This window comes from Enoplosus armatus, chromosome 10 (assembly GCF_043641665.1).
Source record: "Enoplosus armatus isolate fEnoArm2 chromosome 10, fEnoArm2.hap1, whole genome shotgun sequence".
NCBI classification, from domain to species: Eukaryota; Metazoa; Chordata; class Actinopteri; order Centrarchiformes; family Enoplosidae; genus Enoplosus; species Enoplosus armatus.
Window position 1 is genome coordinate 6,448,638 of NC_092189.1, and position 19,960 is coordinate 6,468,597.

At 44.4% G+C, this 19,960-nt stretch overlaps 1 protein-coding gene across 1 annotated transcript; it reads left to right on the top strand.

The window, feature by feature from the left end:
• The first annotated feature begins 284 nt into the window (after positions 1–284).
• Positions 285–7,839, top strand: LOC139291222 (progesterone receptor-like). Its single transcript, XM_070913189.1, has 9 exons — positions 285–828; positions 2,090–2,226; positions 2,458–2,574; positions 2,873–2,917; positions 3,105–3,347; positions 3,895–4,039; positions 5,053–5,183; positions 5,339–5,490; positions 7,675–7,839. Exons 1-9 carry the CDS (start codon positions 323–325, stop codon positions 7,837–7,839), a joined length of 1,641 nt encoding a protein of 546 aa, XP_070769290.1. The 5' UTR covers positions 285–322.
• Positions 7,840–19,960: the final 12,121 nt, after the last annotated feature.

Here is a 19,960-nt window from a genome sequence, read left to right on the forward strand (position 1 = left end):
TCGCTCGAGCTCGTCTGCTTTAGAAGGAACGTCTTTATTAACGAATGAGCGGGACCGGTCTGCGGACACCTGCGGGTGCCCGACTACCGCCGAGCTCAGTAAGGCAGTGTCAGTGTCCTTGGGTTTGGATACAGTGTCTTCTCCGCTCAACGGCATGAACCAGTGCTCCAGCGGCGCCTTTGCAGACTTCGACCCCGCCGTGGAGAACAGCTCCCGAGCGGTGCCGGAGTTAGGAGCGGCTCGGAACCTTCTGCTGAGTGACTCTAACCTAAGGGGGGACGACTTTGGAGAAGTGTGCCACGGCTTACAGCAGGTGAGCTGCATGGATCTGCTCAGATCGGGCGAAGTGGACAGAGCGCAAACCGTGACGCTCGGCCCGGTGATATCCAGATACGTCTGCAAGGAATCAAACTTGTATATGAACCCGGTGGAAGAGCTGCCCGCGCCCTCTCAGGTGGACCCGCAGCTCTTACCTTTGAAACCTTACTCTGCGTACTCTGCCAACCCAGTCCTATACAGAGACAGCCCGGGCATGTGGTGCGAGTACAGCGGCCGATCCGAGCCGGAGAGAGGGGGACCCGGCGCGCATAATTTGTTTTGTAAATATTGTAACTGCGGGCAAGCCGATCTGGGATCCAGGCAGGAATGCCACTGTGCCTGGTACAGCGCGCGTGAGCAGGGTGGTAAAGGTGGCACGCGAGCGGTGATGGCACAGGGGTACGGTCCAGTGGAAAGTTACCAAAGTGCAGTTCCTCAAGGGCAGGCCACTTTTTCCACCATCAAGAGCGAACCTTCAGTTTGGGTGGACTGCTCGGACCGCAGTTTCAGGTGAGTAACAGGTTTCAGAATCCGAATCCGAATCAGAAATGCTTTATTGATCCCCGGGGGGGGAAATTGTACGATATGCATGATTTGTTCTGACTTGCTTTTCATTGGCGTCAGGTCGGGAGGGCGATCCTGTTAAGATCCGCACACACATTCTTTCCTGACACTCACTCAGTCTCACCTTTCTCTAATCACAAACAAAAGGTCAAATGCTGCGTGAACAGCGTGGATAGTGAGCACGCTTTAATCTGCCAAGCTTTACAGTTCCTCCTAGGAACTTATACTATTACTACTATGTTGATATTTCATGGTACACACAAATGTCAGTGGAACGCAAGAGGAACGAATCAGAAGATTAAGGAATCGTTAATGAATAACTCTGAATTGAGGACTACAGTAAATAATGATGGGTTACTAGAGAGCAGACTGGGCTTATCTGATATTCCTTTATGGACTTGTTGAGTGGATGTTAATAGTTTAATAACTGTAAAATTCAAACAAAGCCTCCAAAAAGTAATGTCAGATAATCATGAAGTTATGAAGTACATTTTTGTGTACCGTATTGTAGTGTGTTACCCACATGATTATTCTGTATTGTTATTTGCGGTGCCTAATGCAGATGTCTGTCCTGTTCAGCCACAGCAGAGACATCTGTGTGCCAGCATTGTAACAGCTGCATGTGCTCCTCTTGGCCTTGGCCAAGTTTGTGTTTCAGCCTGCAGCTAAACTGAATCAAAGTTCACCCTATCCCTAACTCTCCAGAACTGTCCTTATTTGTGCCGTGACTACGCAAAGTTCAAGTTAATATATCAGTGTTGCTATAAACAGGAGATACAGCACCTGTTGCTGATTCTGGGCTCGGAGAGGAAGAAAATGTTCAGTTTCCACTTGTTGATTCTTAAGGGAAAGTCTTAAAAAGACTGTAGTAATCTTCAATTTGCTTGTCTTTTAGATGACATGTTGTCATGTAATTAATCATGAACGAAGGGAAATCTCCTATTTTAATTGGATTGGATATAGGGACTTGTCCCAAATGTCATAACAGGCAGCCTAACACTCAGACCTAGTGACCTAAATCTGATCCTTATATACGTCTGTTTGACTGTCGGCCCTTATTTTTATAGGTATATTGTAGCTGTCTAAGATAAAAATTCACTACCCAGTTTTGAATCCTTTTAAAAACAGCACTTTTGTATGTATTTGTGCCTGTGTGTGTGTGTGTGTGTGTGTGTGTGTGTGTGTGTGTGTGTGTGTGTGTGTCCAGGCATGAGGATTTGTTTCCAGGTGTGTACCTGTCAGACAGGAGAGTGTGTCAAGTGTGTGGCGACGATGCTTCGGGTTGCCACTATGGAGCGGTTACCTGTGGCAGCTGCAAAGTATTCTTCAAGAGGGCCGCTGCAGGTGGGTGTGACACACACAAACACACGTGAGTGCACACACACAATTACCCGTCCACTGATTTAATTTCTTACACCCACTCGCTCGTTCATGCTGGCAGAGCACAGTGACCTGACATTATGAGGGCAAGCTATTTGTTATCAGCAAACACCCACATTGCGTTGCTATGAGTGGAAACCTGGGCGCTGTTGAACTTGCTCCCCTCATCCCCCCAGGACTTTTGTGTCCCACCAGGTAAGCAGAACCACCTGTGTGCCAGCCGGAATGACTGCACCATCGACAAGCTGAGGCGGAAAAACTGCGCCTCGTGCCGTTTGAAGAGGTGCTTCATGTCGGGAATGAGCCTTAAAGGTGAGGGACCAAAGATGAGAGTGAGACACCGGGGAAAGGAAAGAATGCGCAGTGTGTATTTGGAAAATGGGGTCAGATACCTTACAAAACCACAAGGTTTTTATAAGGAACAGCTCCATGGGCTGGAATCCATTAGGTATAGCCCCATTTATATGTATTCTATCCCAGTTTGTTTCTTGATTGTCCCAGCTATCTGTTGTGTAATAATCTGACCAAAACAACTTGAAATGGAAGCTCCTCATCTCGCTTTTACCCCGGTTGTCTTCTGCTCGTCTGTATCGTCTGTGGTGGATTCTAGGTCGCAGGCTGAAGGGAGCCGGACAGACAAGGAACGGAGAGGAGGAGCTCCTGGCTCCCTGGGTGCCTGGAGAGAGAGGAGAAAGGGCCGGGAAGAAAGATGTCATCTTGGAGCCCGGAAGTGCAGCTGCCAGGGTTCAAAGTGAGGATTAGTGTCACGTAAACTCAAGTATCATGCTAACTCGATATTGAACATGTCGAAGATGTTGTTTTTCTTTTTATACTATTCTTCTGGTCTGCGTATCATTCCACCTGTCTATTTTTAGCGGCATCCCAGGCCCTGGCTCTAGGCATCCCCCCGACCCTGCGCTCCTGCCTCACCCTGCTCAGTGTCTTGCAGGCCATCGAGCCGGCTGTGGTCAATGCCGGGCACGACCCTGCCCAGCCAGACAGCCCTGCGTCCTTGCTCACCAGCCTCAATGAGCTGGGGGAAAGACAGCTGGTAACCGTGGTGCGCTGGGCCAAGGCAATACCAGGTAAACTCATCTGGACCAAGGCAGCACGCTGCAAAGTAGTCCGTGCCACATGTAGGTGGTTCAGTGTACGGCTAGACGAACCATTTGTACTTCGTGCTAAGCTGCACATTGCAAGCCCCGATTTATCACATTGACCAAGAGACTGTGAGAGGCGAACCAGGCACAAAGGAGCATCACTTGTGTAACTCCTAAGAGTATTTTAGATGAGCTGTAAAGCTATTACGAAAATTATGTTACCCGTTAGACCTCAAGATCTTGCGTAACAGAGGACAGGCCTTGCCAGAATTTTATGCCAGTTAAACTTCCATGTTGGAGCAGCCAATGCCTTGCAATGCACACCAGCCTGTTCAACTACTAACCACTAGAGGGGGATATTTTCATATTTAAGCTGAGAATGGCAGACTGAAAAATGAGCCGCAATGTCCCCATACTATGATATTACTGTTGTTATTAGTTTGAGGTCTTCACGTTTATTTGATTATCTGTAAAGTGTTACTTTATCATGTTTGAACAAGCAGATTTTTGATTAAATAAGTGTTTTTAACAGGTTTCCGTGACCTACATGTGGACGATCAGATGTCAGTGATTCAGTTGTCGTGGATGGGGGTGATGGTGTTCGCCCTGGGCTGGAGGTCCTACACCCTTACTAACAGCTCCATGCTCTACTTTGCTCCAGACCTGGTCTTCAATGAGTGAGTCACGACAAAGAAAAAAAAAACTCACTTTGCACGACATACTTCTTGAATCAAACAAAGTTTTATCCAAGAAGTTTGTCATACCTGGCGCTAGTCTCTTTATCAAACAAAGAAAGGCCTTAACAGCTGTACTAATCACTGTGACTTTGGGTTTGTTGGAATATCATGAGATTTCACCTGTCATCATGATTTGGGGAAAAAAGGCACAGTGGAATACTAGCTTCAGAGGAAAATTTTAAAAAGTCACACAGTGAACATCGTCTTTTTTAGGCGAGACAGTAAACAAGTCTGCTCCGTTCCTACCGTTTCCTTTGCATCTGATCCACGTGGCCGCAGAGGGATCACCTCAGATGATTTATTCCGTTTCATCTTTTACGAAAACCCTCGTCAGAACTGCTGCTGCATTGGGTTTTGATTCGCACCGCCACCTCCTCCAGCCTCTATCAAAACGTCTCAGCTTCTGTCTTCTGTCTTTTCTTTGTACTTTTAAAAACTTGACGCAGAGTTTGTGAAGCAAATTACTGTACATGAGGAACATGAATAGCAATTCCACCCCTTGGTATCAGTAAATTGTCTTCAGCGTTGAATGAGGGTGTTGCTCAGAATGCTAAAGCCAGCCACAGGCCCTCATAACAGCTTTCACTTGGCTGTTGTTTCGCACAACATTAGCAAAACACTCGTCCTGTCTGCATTAGACCTCTGGCACTCTGTCGGGGTGCTTCTGACCTGCATGGTAATGGATACGCCTGCCCTTGTTGCTGACCCTCATTTTTCTCTGCCTCTCTGTCGTTCTCTTTTTCCATTATCCATCTTACTCATTTTTTCTCACCTCTGCTACTTTTTCCTCTTTTCCCTTCGCTCTCGCGTCTCCCACCATTAATTGTCTTCCATCCTTTCTATATTTCTCTCTGCCTGACCCTCTCTTGGCTCCTCGTTTCTCCTTTTGTCGCACCTGGTGCTCCTTCTTCTCCTCTCACGCTGTTTTTCTTCTTTTTTTTTCTTCCCACCAGCCAGCGGATGCAAGTGTCCAGTATGTATGAAGACTGTGTGAGGATGAAGCTGCTCTCCCAGCAGTTCTGCATGCTGAAGGTCACCCAGGAGGAGTTCCTCTGCATGAAGGCCCTGGTCCTCTTCAGCATCAGTGAGTCTGCTGGGACTGTTTCTGAAATAATACGATGAGCGTCAACTCAGCAAGTGAAATATGACTACCATAGAGTGCAACCATTACTTCAGAGAATTGATGGGATGGATAAAGTCTGTGAGAGTTATTGTTGTGTTCTGGCTTTGTGGTCACAGTGCCAGTGGAAGGCCTGAAGAGCCAGCGTTGTTTTGATGAACTGCGGACCTCCTACATCAAGGAGCTGGACCGTTTGGCCAGCCACCGTGGAGAGACCACCCGCACACAGAGACTGTTTCAGCTCACACAGCTGCTGGACTACCTCCAGTCGGTAATAGACGCAATTCTACATACACACCATGCTGTGACTCTTAACCTTTATATAAATGTAATTTTAGTTTACTCACAGAGCTACTTGAGCAGGGGGTAGTGTAGAGCAAGGTGCGCCTCCCAAAGTACGCAAACACTGTATTTGGCTTATAGCAATACTGTGTTAACTTATTAACTAACTAGGCTACATCAAGATTTCTTGATCATTTCATGGCTGGATTACTTCAGTTGAAGCCATCAGTGATTATATTTAAAATGTAAGCCACAGTCTAGTTTAGTTGCGTTTGAGACAGACCTACACAAACAGTAGTATCATTTACAGAAGTAATTCCTTCTCATTTTTTTCTCAAGTGACAATTTGTGCACTAGTCCCCAGCCATCAACTGAGGTTAAACACATAGGGTCACATGGCTCCAGTTTTAGCTTCTCTATACTGGATGCATATCAGGAGGGAAAATGATAGTCACCCTCCGGTGGTATCATCGCTACATCAAAAATCGCTGTAATGCTCCATAATGAATTCTGCAGTTTTTATACTTGTGCCACCCACAGGCGATGGATGTTACATTTTAAAACCTGCAAAAAAGAAGAGCTGTGTTAACTGGTGTACACACTGCTCAGAGTGCGGAGAGGGAAGGAGGGATTTTATACGTCCAAATAAAATCCAGGGCACTTTAAAGCAATAAAAGAAAATGTAGATTGTCCAAGTTTTGTCTTGGAATGAGAATATAAATAATTGACATGTCTGTTATTTATTGGTACACCAGTTAGCTCAGGATAGTTGACGATCTCTAGAGACAATTAACACAAAACAGACTTACCTGTCTGATGGTCCAGTTCTGGGGAAACGATGAAAAAGTTATGAGTCATAAAGGCTGTTATTGTTTTACAGCCACACCCCGCATTGTATTTCTATTTGATAAGTTAATACCCAGCAGAGGACAGTGTGACTCAATAATGTTATATTTTTATAAAATTTGAGTTTGATTTTAGCTGGGGGTGTGGTAAAGTGTTAAATGTAAAACCACAAAAGCTTCACCACAAGGAAAACAGCAGCTATATAAAGACAAAAACTGCCTTAAAAAACCCCTGCTATCTAGGCATGTATGTGTGTATGTACTGTATGTGTACATTATCCATTCATTTTACAGATATACTGTATGTGAACAGGTATATATGTTCACATGTATTTATATTATGTTTCCTTTTTAAAAGCATAATTTAAAAAAAACGGAAAAAAAACAGACTTAATCAAATGAACTGGGTTTTAAAACATTTTGGTGATTATCTGACTGTTGAGTGAGTTGACTGAGTAGCATCAAAGTCATATCTGTCTTCATGTGTTACCAAATTTAAGGGTCACAATGCATGTTTTCTATCATCTATGGACCGTATCATTTTTGACTTTATTCTGCACACCCCCCTTCATGCCCAGATGTAGCCAAGCTAAGGTGAGTAAAGCCTGAAAGAAAGCATACTTTGAGACCTTTTTTATTTAAGCAGCATATAGACACGCCTGACTGTCCTCTGAGCTTGCTGCTTTTGAAAGGATATTTATCAACGATTTGGAAGGCCTGAGACACTGTTTATATTTGTACAGGCACACACAAACCTTTTTGCAATGATTTTTGTAATGGCGAGAGTCATAGTTAAACATTTTGTTAATCCCAAACTATGCTTACATGGATTTGAAAGAAGGAAATTCTTGGGAGGAATGCAACCACAAGAGGGTGTAGATGGACTGCTTTCCTCCTTAATAACAGTGGAACTTTTAATAGTAATTGGTAAGAAGAATTAGAAGTTTAAGAAAAACTCCTGACATGTGACCAGGAGAGCTGGAAGGCTTCCTACCAAAGAGAGCAGAGCTGCAGCAGATTTCACCGTGGTTTTACCCAAAGGCTCACCTTTGTCCGTAGGTAGAAACCCAGAGTTCATCAAGACTTTGCAGCTCAGAGCCCCTTCGGCTTTACTCTGCCTGTGAAGCTTAGAGCATCACAATGAGTGTCATCTTCTTAAATCACCTCTTAAAGCTCATATCAGCAGACAGCCATCAGTGTTGTTTGTTATTTCCTCTTTTATCTGCGGGCTTTGTTATTTTTCAGTGGTGCACACGTTCAAGCGCATCATCTTTGTTACTAATAACCTCTGCGTGATCTCCACCTCTCCCTCTTCCTGTCATTCTCAGATTGTGAGGAAGCTGCACCAGTTCACCTACGATCTGTTCATCCAAGCCCAGTCCCTGCAGACTCGCGTCAACTTCCCGGAGATGATCTCGGAGATTGTGAGCGTTCATGTGCCCAAGATCCTCTCGGGCATGGTCAAGCCCATCCTTTTCCACAACACAGCCTAGAGAGGAGTCTCTGTGATTGTCCTATATGTCACGTGAGTTCCGGCACGCAGTCCTTCGACCATTTATGGTGAAGCTGAAATGGCGAGAGAGGGTTTATGATTTTATGGGGCGAAAGAAGAATAAGCCACCTTGAGGGTGAGAGTGGGGCACAGTGAGGCTATGAGTGGACATTAACAGAAGGGCATACAGCACATTCTTCCAGTCTGTTGTAATCTAATTGCATCTACTCTGTTGTTCTCACTGCCTGTTATATGTATCACGCACATCAAATGTTTCTGGAGCTGATTAAAACACTTTTTTAGCATGCATTCCTCCACATGAGCTCATGAATGGCCAACCACCTGCTTCATATTGATAACTGACAACGTTTTAGTTTGAGAGGTAAGACAGTAAGGAGGGGAAAAAAACATGTTTGCAGAATTCACATCACCATAGCTTGTCTGTGTGCAGTAGTGCGACATTTTGGACTAGCTTCCACAATGAATGTTATTGTGTGCACCTGAGATGAGCAGAGTTGTTGATTGACAGTTAATAGACGGTTGTGGCATGCATGCTAAGAAGCAAAGCTGTCTCGCCTGAAGGCATATAAACACATTTTTGAAAGCTGTTCACATCCATAGAAACGACAGTCGACTAATAGTTTTAGGTGTCAACAAAAGAAACACACTTTTAAGTGACTGCATGACTGCACATTTCTGATGTATATTTATGAATATTGTCACACAGGTCACACCAAAAACAAGATGACAACATGAAGAAAATATGATGATAATAATAATAATTAGACTATACACATAAAATACTCATTGGTCTACTAACACGGGTGACTTTTTACATATTTTTTTAAAAGCTGGCTTGTTTTTGAGTGTCAAACATTTTTCCAGAGTGGACATTTCATACTGTTGTAACTTTTCTACTGTTTCTTAAAGTGTTCTTTGCAAGTGCTTTGTTGTGTATCATCATGTCTTCGTTGTGGCTTCTGAACTTTTTTGCTAAATGTTAAAGATCCAGCCAAGAATCTGCTCTGACAGCTGAACTTGTAATAAAGCTGAAGCATGACTGTGTATCTGTCTGTTGATGATGAGGGCAGAGTGACAGAAATGCACACATTCTAGCACAAACCTCGTGAAAGTGTGCATGCTACTGATAATACAGTCATCTCCCTTGTCTTTCTCTGTCTGATAGATTCATTTCAGTCAAGTTTTCTAAACAACACAACAAGAAAACATCAGACAGACGAGTCTTTTCTAGCCAGGAAATAGATCACAGCAGGAAACGTGAACATATCACACAGTCAAACAGAGGAGGAGACCAGATCGTCTGTTCAATCCTGTAAGAAACTGCCGTGTCTGTTGATCTGACATCAGAAATCGCTGCCTGTGTTTTAATACCATCTAGTGGCGGCGGTTGAACCTACACCGGTAAATTGAAACGCAGCAGTAGTGTAGTAGGACAACATCTGTTGAATCCATTGACATTTGCTTCGTAATGTAATTGGACACGGATTCACTCAATGTTTGAACAAGGTTACCATTAAATCGTCAGAGTCACGAGAGGAGAGTTCATAGTATTAAAGGGAACAAGTAAATAAAGAAATCAGAGGCATAATTCAGGATTATAGTGTGAACACTGGAAGTAAACACTTCATATTATTAGAATATAATGTAAACTACATCAGAATGTGTTTTTTTAACTGTTATTCATAGAAAATTATAGATTTGAGGGGGGAAATTGTGTGGGGGTTGTTTTTTTTGTTTGTTTTTTTTACAATATTTACAAATGTCTGTATGGCTAAAAAGAAAATGACATATGTTTGAGAGCTGGTTTATTTTTACATGGTGCATTTAAAAGCCCATACTGTAAAAAGCAGTCTGTCTGGGTAACTTCTACTGCGTACTCTAGTCCCATTTCCTTAACAACCTCTTTCAACAAGTATTTGTCCCTCTCATAAATGAATTGGAGCTGAACAAGAGTTGGGATTGAAAGACACGCTGAAATATCACTTATTTCTAAATATATTCCCCGCTACACATGCCCCTGTGGCTTCCCTTAAAAGGAATGGCGTCTTGTAGGTTTGCAATGATCAAAAATGTATGTGTTGATGTCGACATTTGAACTTAGTTTAGATTCCATTTGATTTCTCTGTTTCTCTGAGTCTGCTCTGCATCAATATTACATGCCTACTCTAGCAGAAGAGGGATTTTTCCTGTTGGGTAACGACAACCGCAGAAAGCACAAACACCCGGGCCGCAAACAACAAAAGTTAAAACTGTTTCCTTATGTGGAGACTGGGGGGGAAAGATTAACGGGAGGGAAGGTCTCTCAACGTGACAATTCACTTTGAATGTGAGACGATGACACAAAAGAAAGCAACTAAAAGAGAAGTGGAGACAGTTAAAAGTTGGAGCTAAAGTAACCGAACACCCACAATACCAAGCTCACAAGGGAATGCGGTCGGCACAGGGTACAGTACTTCTTGCAGGACCTTACATAAAACTCCAGCAATAATGTCTTTAACACCAGGTCACCGAAACTCACGGCTACAGTGACCGGAAAACAATTAGATTGTGGAGGTGGTAAGATGACACCCCTGAATGGGTTGTTTCGATGGCCTGTCTAATGGAGGGCGATTCCTACCCAAGCACCAGTCCATTAACAACCAATTAACTTCCTATTAATATTTTACCAGACAGGGCCTCTCATCCTGACGTGTTTTAAGGAGCTTTTCCCAGGAGTGTTTGAACATGAGCAGCTTTTAGCGCAGCATAAAGAGGCCTGTGTAATGGGCTGAAGGAGGAGGAGTGGCAACCTGATAGCACTGAGAGCAGAGGAGGTGGAGAGAGGAGAGGAGACAGACTCCTGCAGCTGGCCTGCCCCGCCGAGCCAAGCCAGAGCCAGAGCCGGGCGAAGCACACACACACACACACACACACACACACACACACACACACACACACACACACACAGGGATGGCAGCATTAGGAAAGCCATGGTTTGATGGTACGAGATGAGTACCAACCTTGTGCCATGCGTGTCAGTGTACATTATCTATGTGAGTTTTTGTCTTGCAGCAGAGCAGCAGTTTTGCCTGCAGGGACCCTTGTGCATGGAGTTCAACATAAAATAAGTCTTAAAACAGGATCCACCTTGCTCCTGATCTTCTCTGAATGAGCTTTGTGCTGCGTAAGGCTGGTTCTGGTGGACATTTAAAACTAGTTCAGGGAAACTCCCTGCCTTGAGAGAGAGGGGGAGGCAGAAAGAAAGAGAGAGAGAGAGGCCATTATGACTATAGCCTGAGGCTACTCCCAACGGATAAGGCATTTGTCTTCACTTGAAAGTATGATTTATTTTTCCTCCAGTCAGAAGGGTTATGTTTGTCACCGCACACTGGAAGGACTTTTGGAAATAGCAGCAGAAGCAGAAATGGAAAAAAAAGAAGAATGTCCACTAGGTTTTCTAATGCACTCTTCATGGTTTCTCAAAGACTTCCCCTCTATGGTTGCCTTGTTTGAGATCACTTTCAGTCTTCATTAACTTTAGTTAATCATACTGAACCTGGCGTCTAATTTATCAGCAGGAGCATGTGTGTGTGTTGATGATTAAGAGAAAGGGGAATGTGGGAAGGGGGGGGGGGGGGGGGGGGATGTGGTTGTATCAGGTTCCCTCCACTGGGTGTAGATGTGGTCTTAGATTTCTCTCTGGGCTGCTGATTAACTGTGTGTGTGTGTGTGTGTGTGTGTGTGTGTGTGTGAGAGAGAGAGAGAGAGCTGGGAGTGCACTGAGGAGGAGAGGAACTTCAGCTTTAATTTCCCCCAGCTCCAGATATTACACCCCCGCGCTCTCTGTTTTTATTGGAACAGAGACCAAAAAACACCAAGTGTTTATGATGCATTAAAACACGGTGGGGAACTCGAGTGTGGAATTGTAAATCTATACATTTGGCTCTGTCTCTCCAGCGCAGAATTAATTCTTTTATAGAGGATTTCGTGTGTTTTTATGAAGACCGATGATTGTAACGCGCCATGAAATCATGTTTATCATCTTGATGTGGAGGACAGAGGCTGAGGAGAAAACACTCCGTCAAGGGGAAGGAGAGGGAAACGGAGGCAGGACTTTTGAGAAAAAAAAATTGCACAGGGGCACATGGGAGGTGGGAGGAGTCATTGAGTTTTGGGTTGAAGCACAGAAGGAAGGAATTATTCTGCATTACCCTAATGACCATTTGAACAAACGGATGGGTGAGGAGACCACATTACATTCTATTAACTCCGCTTTTGTTGTCAGTGAACTGTTAATGATGTACAAAGGGAGCTCTGCACCACTCTTCCTGGACAATGCATGCTCTGTGCTTCTAATTATTCTCAGGAAAGTGCTGACGGCCCTTATACCTGGAGACACATTAGCCGGCTCTAATTAGAGTAAATATTCTTCTGGTATAACACTGGTATTGCCTCACCAATCCAACAGCGATTAGCACCGTGTTTTTCCTGCAGGGCCGCTTATGCATTCCCGGCCCTTCCCTGTCTCCCATTCTCCTTGTGTTTTTTTTTCTGTCTTGATCATTGCCTTTGCCTCTTCCTCACTCTTTTCTTCTCTGCACTCAATTTACTTCCTCCCCTCTCCCCGCCTCTCTCTCCCTCCTTCCTCCCTTTTTTTCTTGCAGCAGCAGCAGAGCACCGCTGGCTGTGACAGAATCACAGTGTCTGCCCATGCTCCAGCCATCTCCCAAGTTCATTATATCTGTACACAGTGTCCATGCCCTCCGCCCCTCGTAGCCCCCTCGGAGCTCCTGTGTCCCAGCCAAACGCAATGTGACAGTGCCGCCACAGCCCTCATTTACAGCCATCACAGGACAGATTTCTCCTTCCAAGGCTCCCCGTCTGCAGCCTGATAGATGGCACCCCAGCTTTTTTTCCTGCGCGTGCATGTGACCGTGTTGTTATTTTGTGTGTGTACGTGGAACTGTGTGTTCACCCGCATCCCTACATCCATCTATGTCTGCATGTGTGTGTGTGTGTGTGTTGGAGCAGGCCTGAGTTGGAACAGCAACGTTTCCTCTGTCAGTAGTGATCCCAGAAACAATGTATTATAATATCACTGGGCTTCGTTTCCACTCGCTCACACGCTGTGTTTTTATACTTAATGCACTCTGCATACATTGTTCCGAGTTTCTGCTCGTACTCTCAGAGTGCTGCTCAGTTTTAAGTGCATGGTTTGTATAAGGCCTTCCATTTATGTGGCGTTCTTATTGGAGCACCCTTGGGGCAAGCACATCTTTAGTTCTGGGAAATGCTGCAGCCCACTTCAGCTGCGCGACACACACACACACATTTTCTGGTATCTTGTCTCTCCGCTCCTCTAAATATTATACTTGTAGCCTCCGGCATTGGTTCTGTGTCACACTGGGAAGGTCAAAACATACACGCGCACACACACACACACACACACACACATAGATTTCAAATATCTCTATCAGCCCTCAGAGGATCAGATTGTTTTACGGGAAATCATGTCACGGGTCAAATGATTGAATTATTAATGGAAGTGCGGTGCAATAACAATCGGCCCTTGTCTATTGTGATTCCAACGTGATATTCACAGGCCCCTCTCAGCCTAACTTGATACTACCATGTTACAATCCAAATCCAATAATGCAGACTCTGCAAAAGAATGCAACCCCCCCCCCACCACTCTATTGTTTCATCAGTCGAAGAGCGTCTTTAGTCTGTTCCCCTCACAGTGGAGAGTATTACCGAGTCTGTAGAACCATATCGACTGCTGTGCCACATTTCCAAGGACAAGGCAATACATTTTCATCAAAACAGTCATGGTAAAGTAATTCACAATCATAGGACTCTTTCACAATACACTGGTCTATGAAACATGTGCGTGTTTTTGTGCATGTATGTGTGTCTGCTACAGTACGCGCGTGTGTGTAATCTGGCATTCCTTACAAAACTCTAATCTTTGTTCCTTTTTGCTGTGCCAAATATGGATTTTGTTGCTGAGCATAGCTGGAAATCAACCAACAATCTACGGCGCGTTCGAGATTCACATTATGGAAATGAGAGTAGACAATTCAGCATTCTCACATTTGCATATGTAAAGAAGCGCACTCAGAGAGGTACAAGTATTTTAACCTTATTTAACACACGAGAGATTCAATTGAAAGTAATATGTTGCTTTATGATGTTTTGAGAGGAGTTGACCGCAAACCAGAGGCTCTGGTTCCCTCAGGCCCGCTTTTCTCACAGAGCCAGTATGGAAATGCATGTTATTGTAAAAGCCCCGGTGATGGATTCTTGACCCCGGCTCAGGAGGATTTCTCGCTCTGTTTTGAGAATGACTGTAGAGCAACACAGGGGAAAGAGACGTAAGGTCACCCCGCATTTATTATCAGCTGGTGCCAGAAAACACAACTCTTTTAGACACCCTAAACATAGCGCGCTGGACACATGGGCTGACAACTTCACTTAGGAGAAGGAAATCAAACAGGCTTGTTAATGCAGCTGCTGAAAACAGTTCCATTAGGAGCAGTCACTCCTTTTCTTTGTTTTTATATCATTTGTACTTGCCTTTTCATCGTCTCTCCCTATTGGCTACGGCTGGGGGGAAAAAAATGAAAAATGAAAAAGAAATGAAACATGTTCCCTTAAACATTTAATGAAGACATTTCTCTTCCACTTAAACCTCGAAATGGATATCATAGAGAATAAAGAGAAGGGAAAAAAATGTTGTAATAGTTTTTTTTTTTTCATTTCATATTCCTGAATGAAGGCGCTGCCATGTCTAGCTCCATCAAGCTTGTTTGCGTCATTATGCATTCTCATTACAGCTCAACAGAAGTTTCCCATCTGGAGAAGCAAAGTCCCTGTTTACGGTCCTCTCATCCCCCTCCTCTCCTCCCATTTCAAACCCCATAGATGTTCTCTGAGGCCTAAATGAGCTTGAAGACAAAACGAGCACTATGTCGGTTTTTTTTTTTTTCCTAATTTGCTTTTTCCCTCATTATGTTCCCCCACTTTATGGGGGGAAAATAGAAAACAAAAGACGACACATGTAATTACTGCATGACTAAAGCGTAAACATGCCTTATAGGATGAGGCTACGCTTTCGGCGGGAGGCTAATTGTGACTTACCCCTTCTCCTTCAGTGCCTGAGTTATACGATAGCTCACAGTCAGACACGTGAACATGCATATGTGCTTACATGCAAGCACACACCCACACAGATGCACCCATGCTGTGTGTGCGCCCGGCTCGGTTTCGCTTTCTCTGTCTCTCCGTAACAGGATGTTTCTCAGTGTCCTTTTATTGCTTTTTATAGAGTGAGCTATGTGATTTTAATGAGGAGTGATATTGCTGCTATTCTCATAAGCACATGACTGTCATGTAGTTATGTTTTCTGTGCTTTGTTCAGGTAACAAAAAAAAAAGACTCAAAGCAATTTTTTTTTGAATACGCAAACAGCTCTTGAGATTGCAGAGGGCCATGTGTTAAAACTACTGTATGGAACTTGCCAGCCACAGCCCTTAAAGCCTCCTCCGGCAGTTAAAACCACAACACTACAACCATGAATGGCATCCCGGCCTTGGTCTACACACACATCATTCCACACATTACTCCCCTCAGCTCTCCTTTTGATGTGTCAGAGAGAGAACTAGCCACTGTTCCACAGTTTTTTATTGCTCACACAGCAATGTGTGTATATATATATGAGTGTGTGTGAGAGCCAAAGAGTGTTTGCTCTTCAAAGCCAGCAAAGGGGGTGCGCTACTTAAGGCCTATTAAACCTGGAGCTCTGTTCATTGTAGTCGGGAGAGAGAGAGCGCTGCGTGCTGAGGCAGACAAAACGGCGAAGGCATACCTTTGAACTGGAATCATGTGGGAGCTCACATTTTCACAAGTGCTGCAGACCTGAAAACAATGTTTTGGCGAGTCCCCTGATATGTGTTTTTTTCCTGCTAAGGGCCAGCTAACAGAGGATCTGTTAGGGCTTTGCCCTGACGGTGTGATATTACAAGCCCACAGTACATAATCCAACATACTGCGAGTTATTAAAATATGACCATAGCAGCTCCCCGGGGCTACATAACTCACACTTACACTGTCTCTTTCTCTCACGAACACACACTCTGGTACACATTCCTGTGGCACACATGCATGCATACTGTCCACCCCCCCCCCCCCCCCCCTCATCCCCTACCCCGTCTCTCTCTCTCTAATGCCGACACCCAGGCATGAAGACTCAGTTTTATTAAAAGCTGCACACAGGCTCGTATCCCACAGTAGAAGAGGTAAACTTCACCCTCGAATCAATACTGTAATGGAGTGTCATACCGTCATTACACACCTCACACTGCAGTCAGTTGCCCTGCAAGGTGAAAGAAAGCATGTCTCGGGTAAAAGACTACCAGTGTTACTCTATATCACAGAGGCGCAGCCGATAAGCACAGCAGACAGAGTTCTCTTAGGAAGCAGGAAGGAAGCGAGGGAGACGCGCTGAATCTGATCAATGCCACAGACTGCAGTTTATGCAGAGGGAATCTGAAAACAGAGAAATGATTATAACCTGCTGGGTGGTTTGCGCAAAGCCGAGCATGCCTGGATTGATTTCCAAAAACCCGTTCCAAATAAAAAAGAAGCAAGCTGAGTGCAAGTCCTGCGGTAGTGATAGATATGCGGGTATTGGATTCATTTATAGAGTGGGAGTGGAACACTATTGTTAGATCATAATTCAAACAACCTGCTTCTTTCAACTATGGTAGATGAGACTCCCAGGAGGATGCTGCTATAGTCATCTGCATTATGTGTGGGTTCACATGCACGAACACCCTACACACACACACACACACACACATTCTGTAGATTCACGCAGACTCACACAATTTTGGTGTTCGTGCAGTCCCCAGGGCGCAGAGCAGGACAGGAGATTTATGTTCTCTGTCGTCCAGACACGGTTCTCCCAGCCAGCTCCGTGCTCATTAGGGCTCCTACATGGTCATACGTGTTACTCTAACAAGCTGTACAGAGCCCCCCTCTAAAGCCTGATGGATTCGAGAAGGTGGAGTGAGTTCCCTTCCCTGCAAGAACCCGGAGGAGACGTCACAATGCATGAGGCATCGCAGAAACAACTTATCTCCATCGAGGCAGGGAAGAGGGCTATGAAGTTGTTCAGCCATCCATCATGGTTAGCTGCGTTTATTAGGCCTCAGTTTAATGATCCTTTCACAGACATGAAGACGCACCGAAAATTTAAATGTTTGGATTGTGCCGTGTTTGTGTAGGAAGCGAGGCAGGCAGCGCTGTTATCAGTGCTGCGATGGCAACTGGAGCGGGAGAGTATGTTTGCTAATCTCTATAGTTACCTGAAATGAAATGAGTGTCATTCTCATTCTGTTGGTTACAGAGACAGGAGCAAATATGAAGGCCAAATGAACAAACAGATGACTTGTTTGTGAGCTGCTCTGCTTACAGGGTTTATCAGTTTTGCTCCTAATCCGCTTGATAATGCATCCAGAGTCTATTCTGCAACTCGTGGCTGATTGATCATGGTGTGTACACGTGTCTGAGCGTCTGCCAGCGTTGGTCCCTGTGTGTTGTTTACAGCAGAGCTACTGACAGCTTCCTAAGAGATCCGAGCTTGTCATGGAAATCGACTGCGTCTGGAAAAAAAGGAGCTTTGCTTTGTTAAAAATACCATTTCTTGTGAAAGCTCAGGCAATAAATGGTAATATTGCTGCCAATGAAGCTCATTTCATCTAAGTCTGCACCTTGGGATTTAATCAAAAAATCCTGTAGCTGTTCACTTACGACCGGCGCGATCGGGCTCTTTACTACTGAGGAATACATTATAATGATTTCTGTAATGAAGACATATTGCACATTCTCAGACGAACCACTGAGGCTCTGATCAGAAGAATAACTGACCTAACCACGGCTAATGATCTCCCACCGGCCTTGCTCGATTCGACGAAGGCGACAAAGTTACTCACAAGAAGGTGAAGGTTGCAATGAAGTAGGCAAATAGCGCGTAAAGACAGATGGGAGATGAGCATTATTCACAGCCTTAGCGAGAGGAAAGATAAGCTCACGTTGGGGGACGAGACAGATGCCCCTACATGCTCCACACTGCCCATGTTTCAAGTAAAGCTATCAAGAAGTGGCAAATAAAATGTCTGCAGTCAGATTTTACAGACCAGTAAAGTGTAACTTAATAAAGGCAGTGAAATGGCTGCTGTATTGACTGCTTGTGCAACAACATGATGGAGGATGCCATTAACAGCATCATTAATGAGCCAACTCAAAGCCTTTGCAATCAAAAGGTTCTGTTCAGCAGTCTGACTTATTCTAACAAACAGTGGGAAGTGAAAACAGTGGTGATAGCACCGGCACAGCCGGCAATACGTTCCTCTTGAGCCTCTCCTGATTAATCACACTGCAATTTTTGCGTGCTAGGTCATTCACCTCGGCAGCTTTGGCAACAGCGAGGAGTTTGATGGTTCTTGGAAAGTGCCATTTTATCATCACACCAAGTACAGGCTTTTTAAATGTAGGACAGGTCAATTCATTCAATTTAAAGCTGTTTGAGTTGGCATGCTGTGTAGGTTTTTAAAAAGATATTTGTGTGATGTGGAGAGGGTTTCACTTTTCTAACACAACATCCAAAGTAAACCTTTTCATTTCCAATGATACAGAACCAGCGCGGTGGAGACGGAGAGCGGTGCCATTGTAAATTAATCAGGCTTGTGGAGGAGAAACAGGAAAAAAGCATTCCTCAAATTAGACAAACCCCAGCCCCAGCTTGATGCGGGCAAGCCCTGGCTGTGATATGGCCAGCGTCCATGCTTCATACAGAGCCAAGGCAAATTTAGAGCTGATAAAGTTGGCCAGGTCTGCTACAGTTAACCTCCATGTTATCAGTGCTCTGGCCAATTATCTTTTCAGATGCCTCCACTCGTGCGTCGGCTATCACCACAATGCACAGATGAGAGGAGACGAGTGGCAACACAAAGTATCGTCCATTTAGGGAAATAACAACAAAGTCAAGCTGTGTCTTTGGGTTTTTATCCAGACACATTTCCACCGCTGAGTCGCTGTCAGATTTGTGCCTTTTCCCTCTGATCTGGGAACACAGCGAAGGAAGACTGTGGTGTAGTCAGTCCCAATCCAAGCTGCTCTGTCTGGGGGACACCAGGCCAGCCTGGCTGCCCGGCCCCGTCATGGAGACAGTGCTGGGTTTAATTATCCCCAGCTGTGCCTCATCTCCCTCCCCAGCTGGGCTCTGTGTCCCAGTGTCCTCTGCAAGTACGCCGCATTCACACTGAAGTCAAGGTGAGACACAGGGACGAGTGTGCACACACACTGAGCCTGCACAGACTGACGTGCAGCCACACAGAGACAACACGCATGACAAGACAAATATAGGCAACGGACACAATAATGTGAACACATGTACAATAAAGAGTTTAATTTAATCACCCGGCAAAAAAATAATAGCATTCTAATGTTCAGCTTTTGTTGTGACCGAACACACGTTTTCATGCTTTGTGCTGTTGTATTTGATTGCGTTGTATTGTATTATTGTTATTTTGTTCCTCCTGCATGCTGTTGATACACACTGCAGGTACAAAATAACATGAACACCCTCCAGGATATTTAGCATTCAATGCTGCCCTGGCCAATTATGAAGACTAAAAGTTGTCTTGGTATTCTTTCATCAGGGAGATCATTTTCTGAGGTGAACCTGAATTATTATTATTATTGGCTTGGTCTACATACACCAGCCAGGAACGACCTCTCTCTAAGAATGCCCAGAGGGGTCAATTACCACTTCCCATATTTAAGACACTTATTAACAGAGCTTCTTCAGATTGGAACCTGTTACCACCTCTCATCAAATATATTACAAATATGAAGATTTTGTAAATTAAAAGTTAGATATATTTTAGGTCTAATTTAGACATTAAATAATCTTCCATTTCTCTGGTTTATGTATGCTAATCTAGCCTTGTTTAAAACCAATTTGTTCTGTCCTCTTTTCATTAATTTCTGTTGCATTATACCTATAAAAAATGTTAACCTTCCAATAAAATCTTTATAAACAGGGCTGGAGCTCCCAT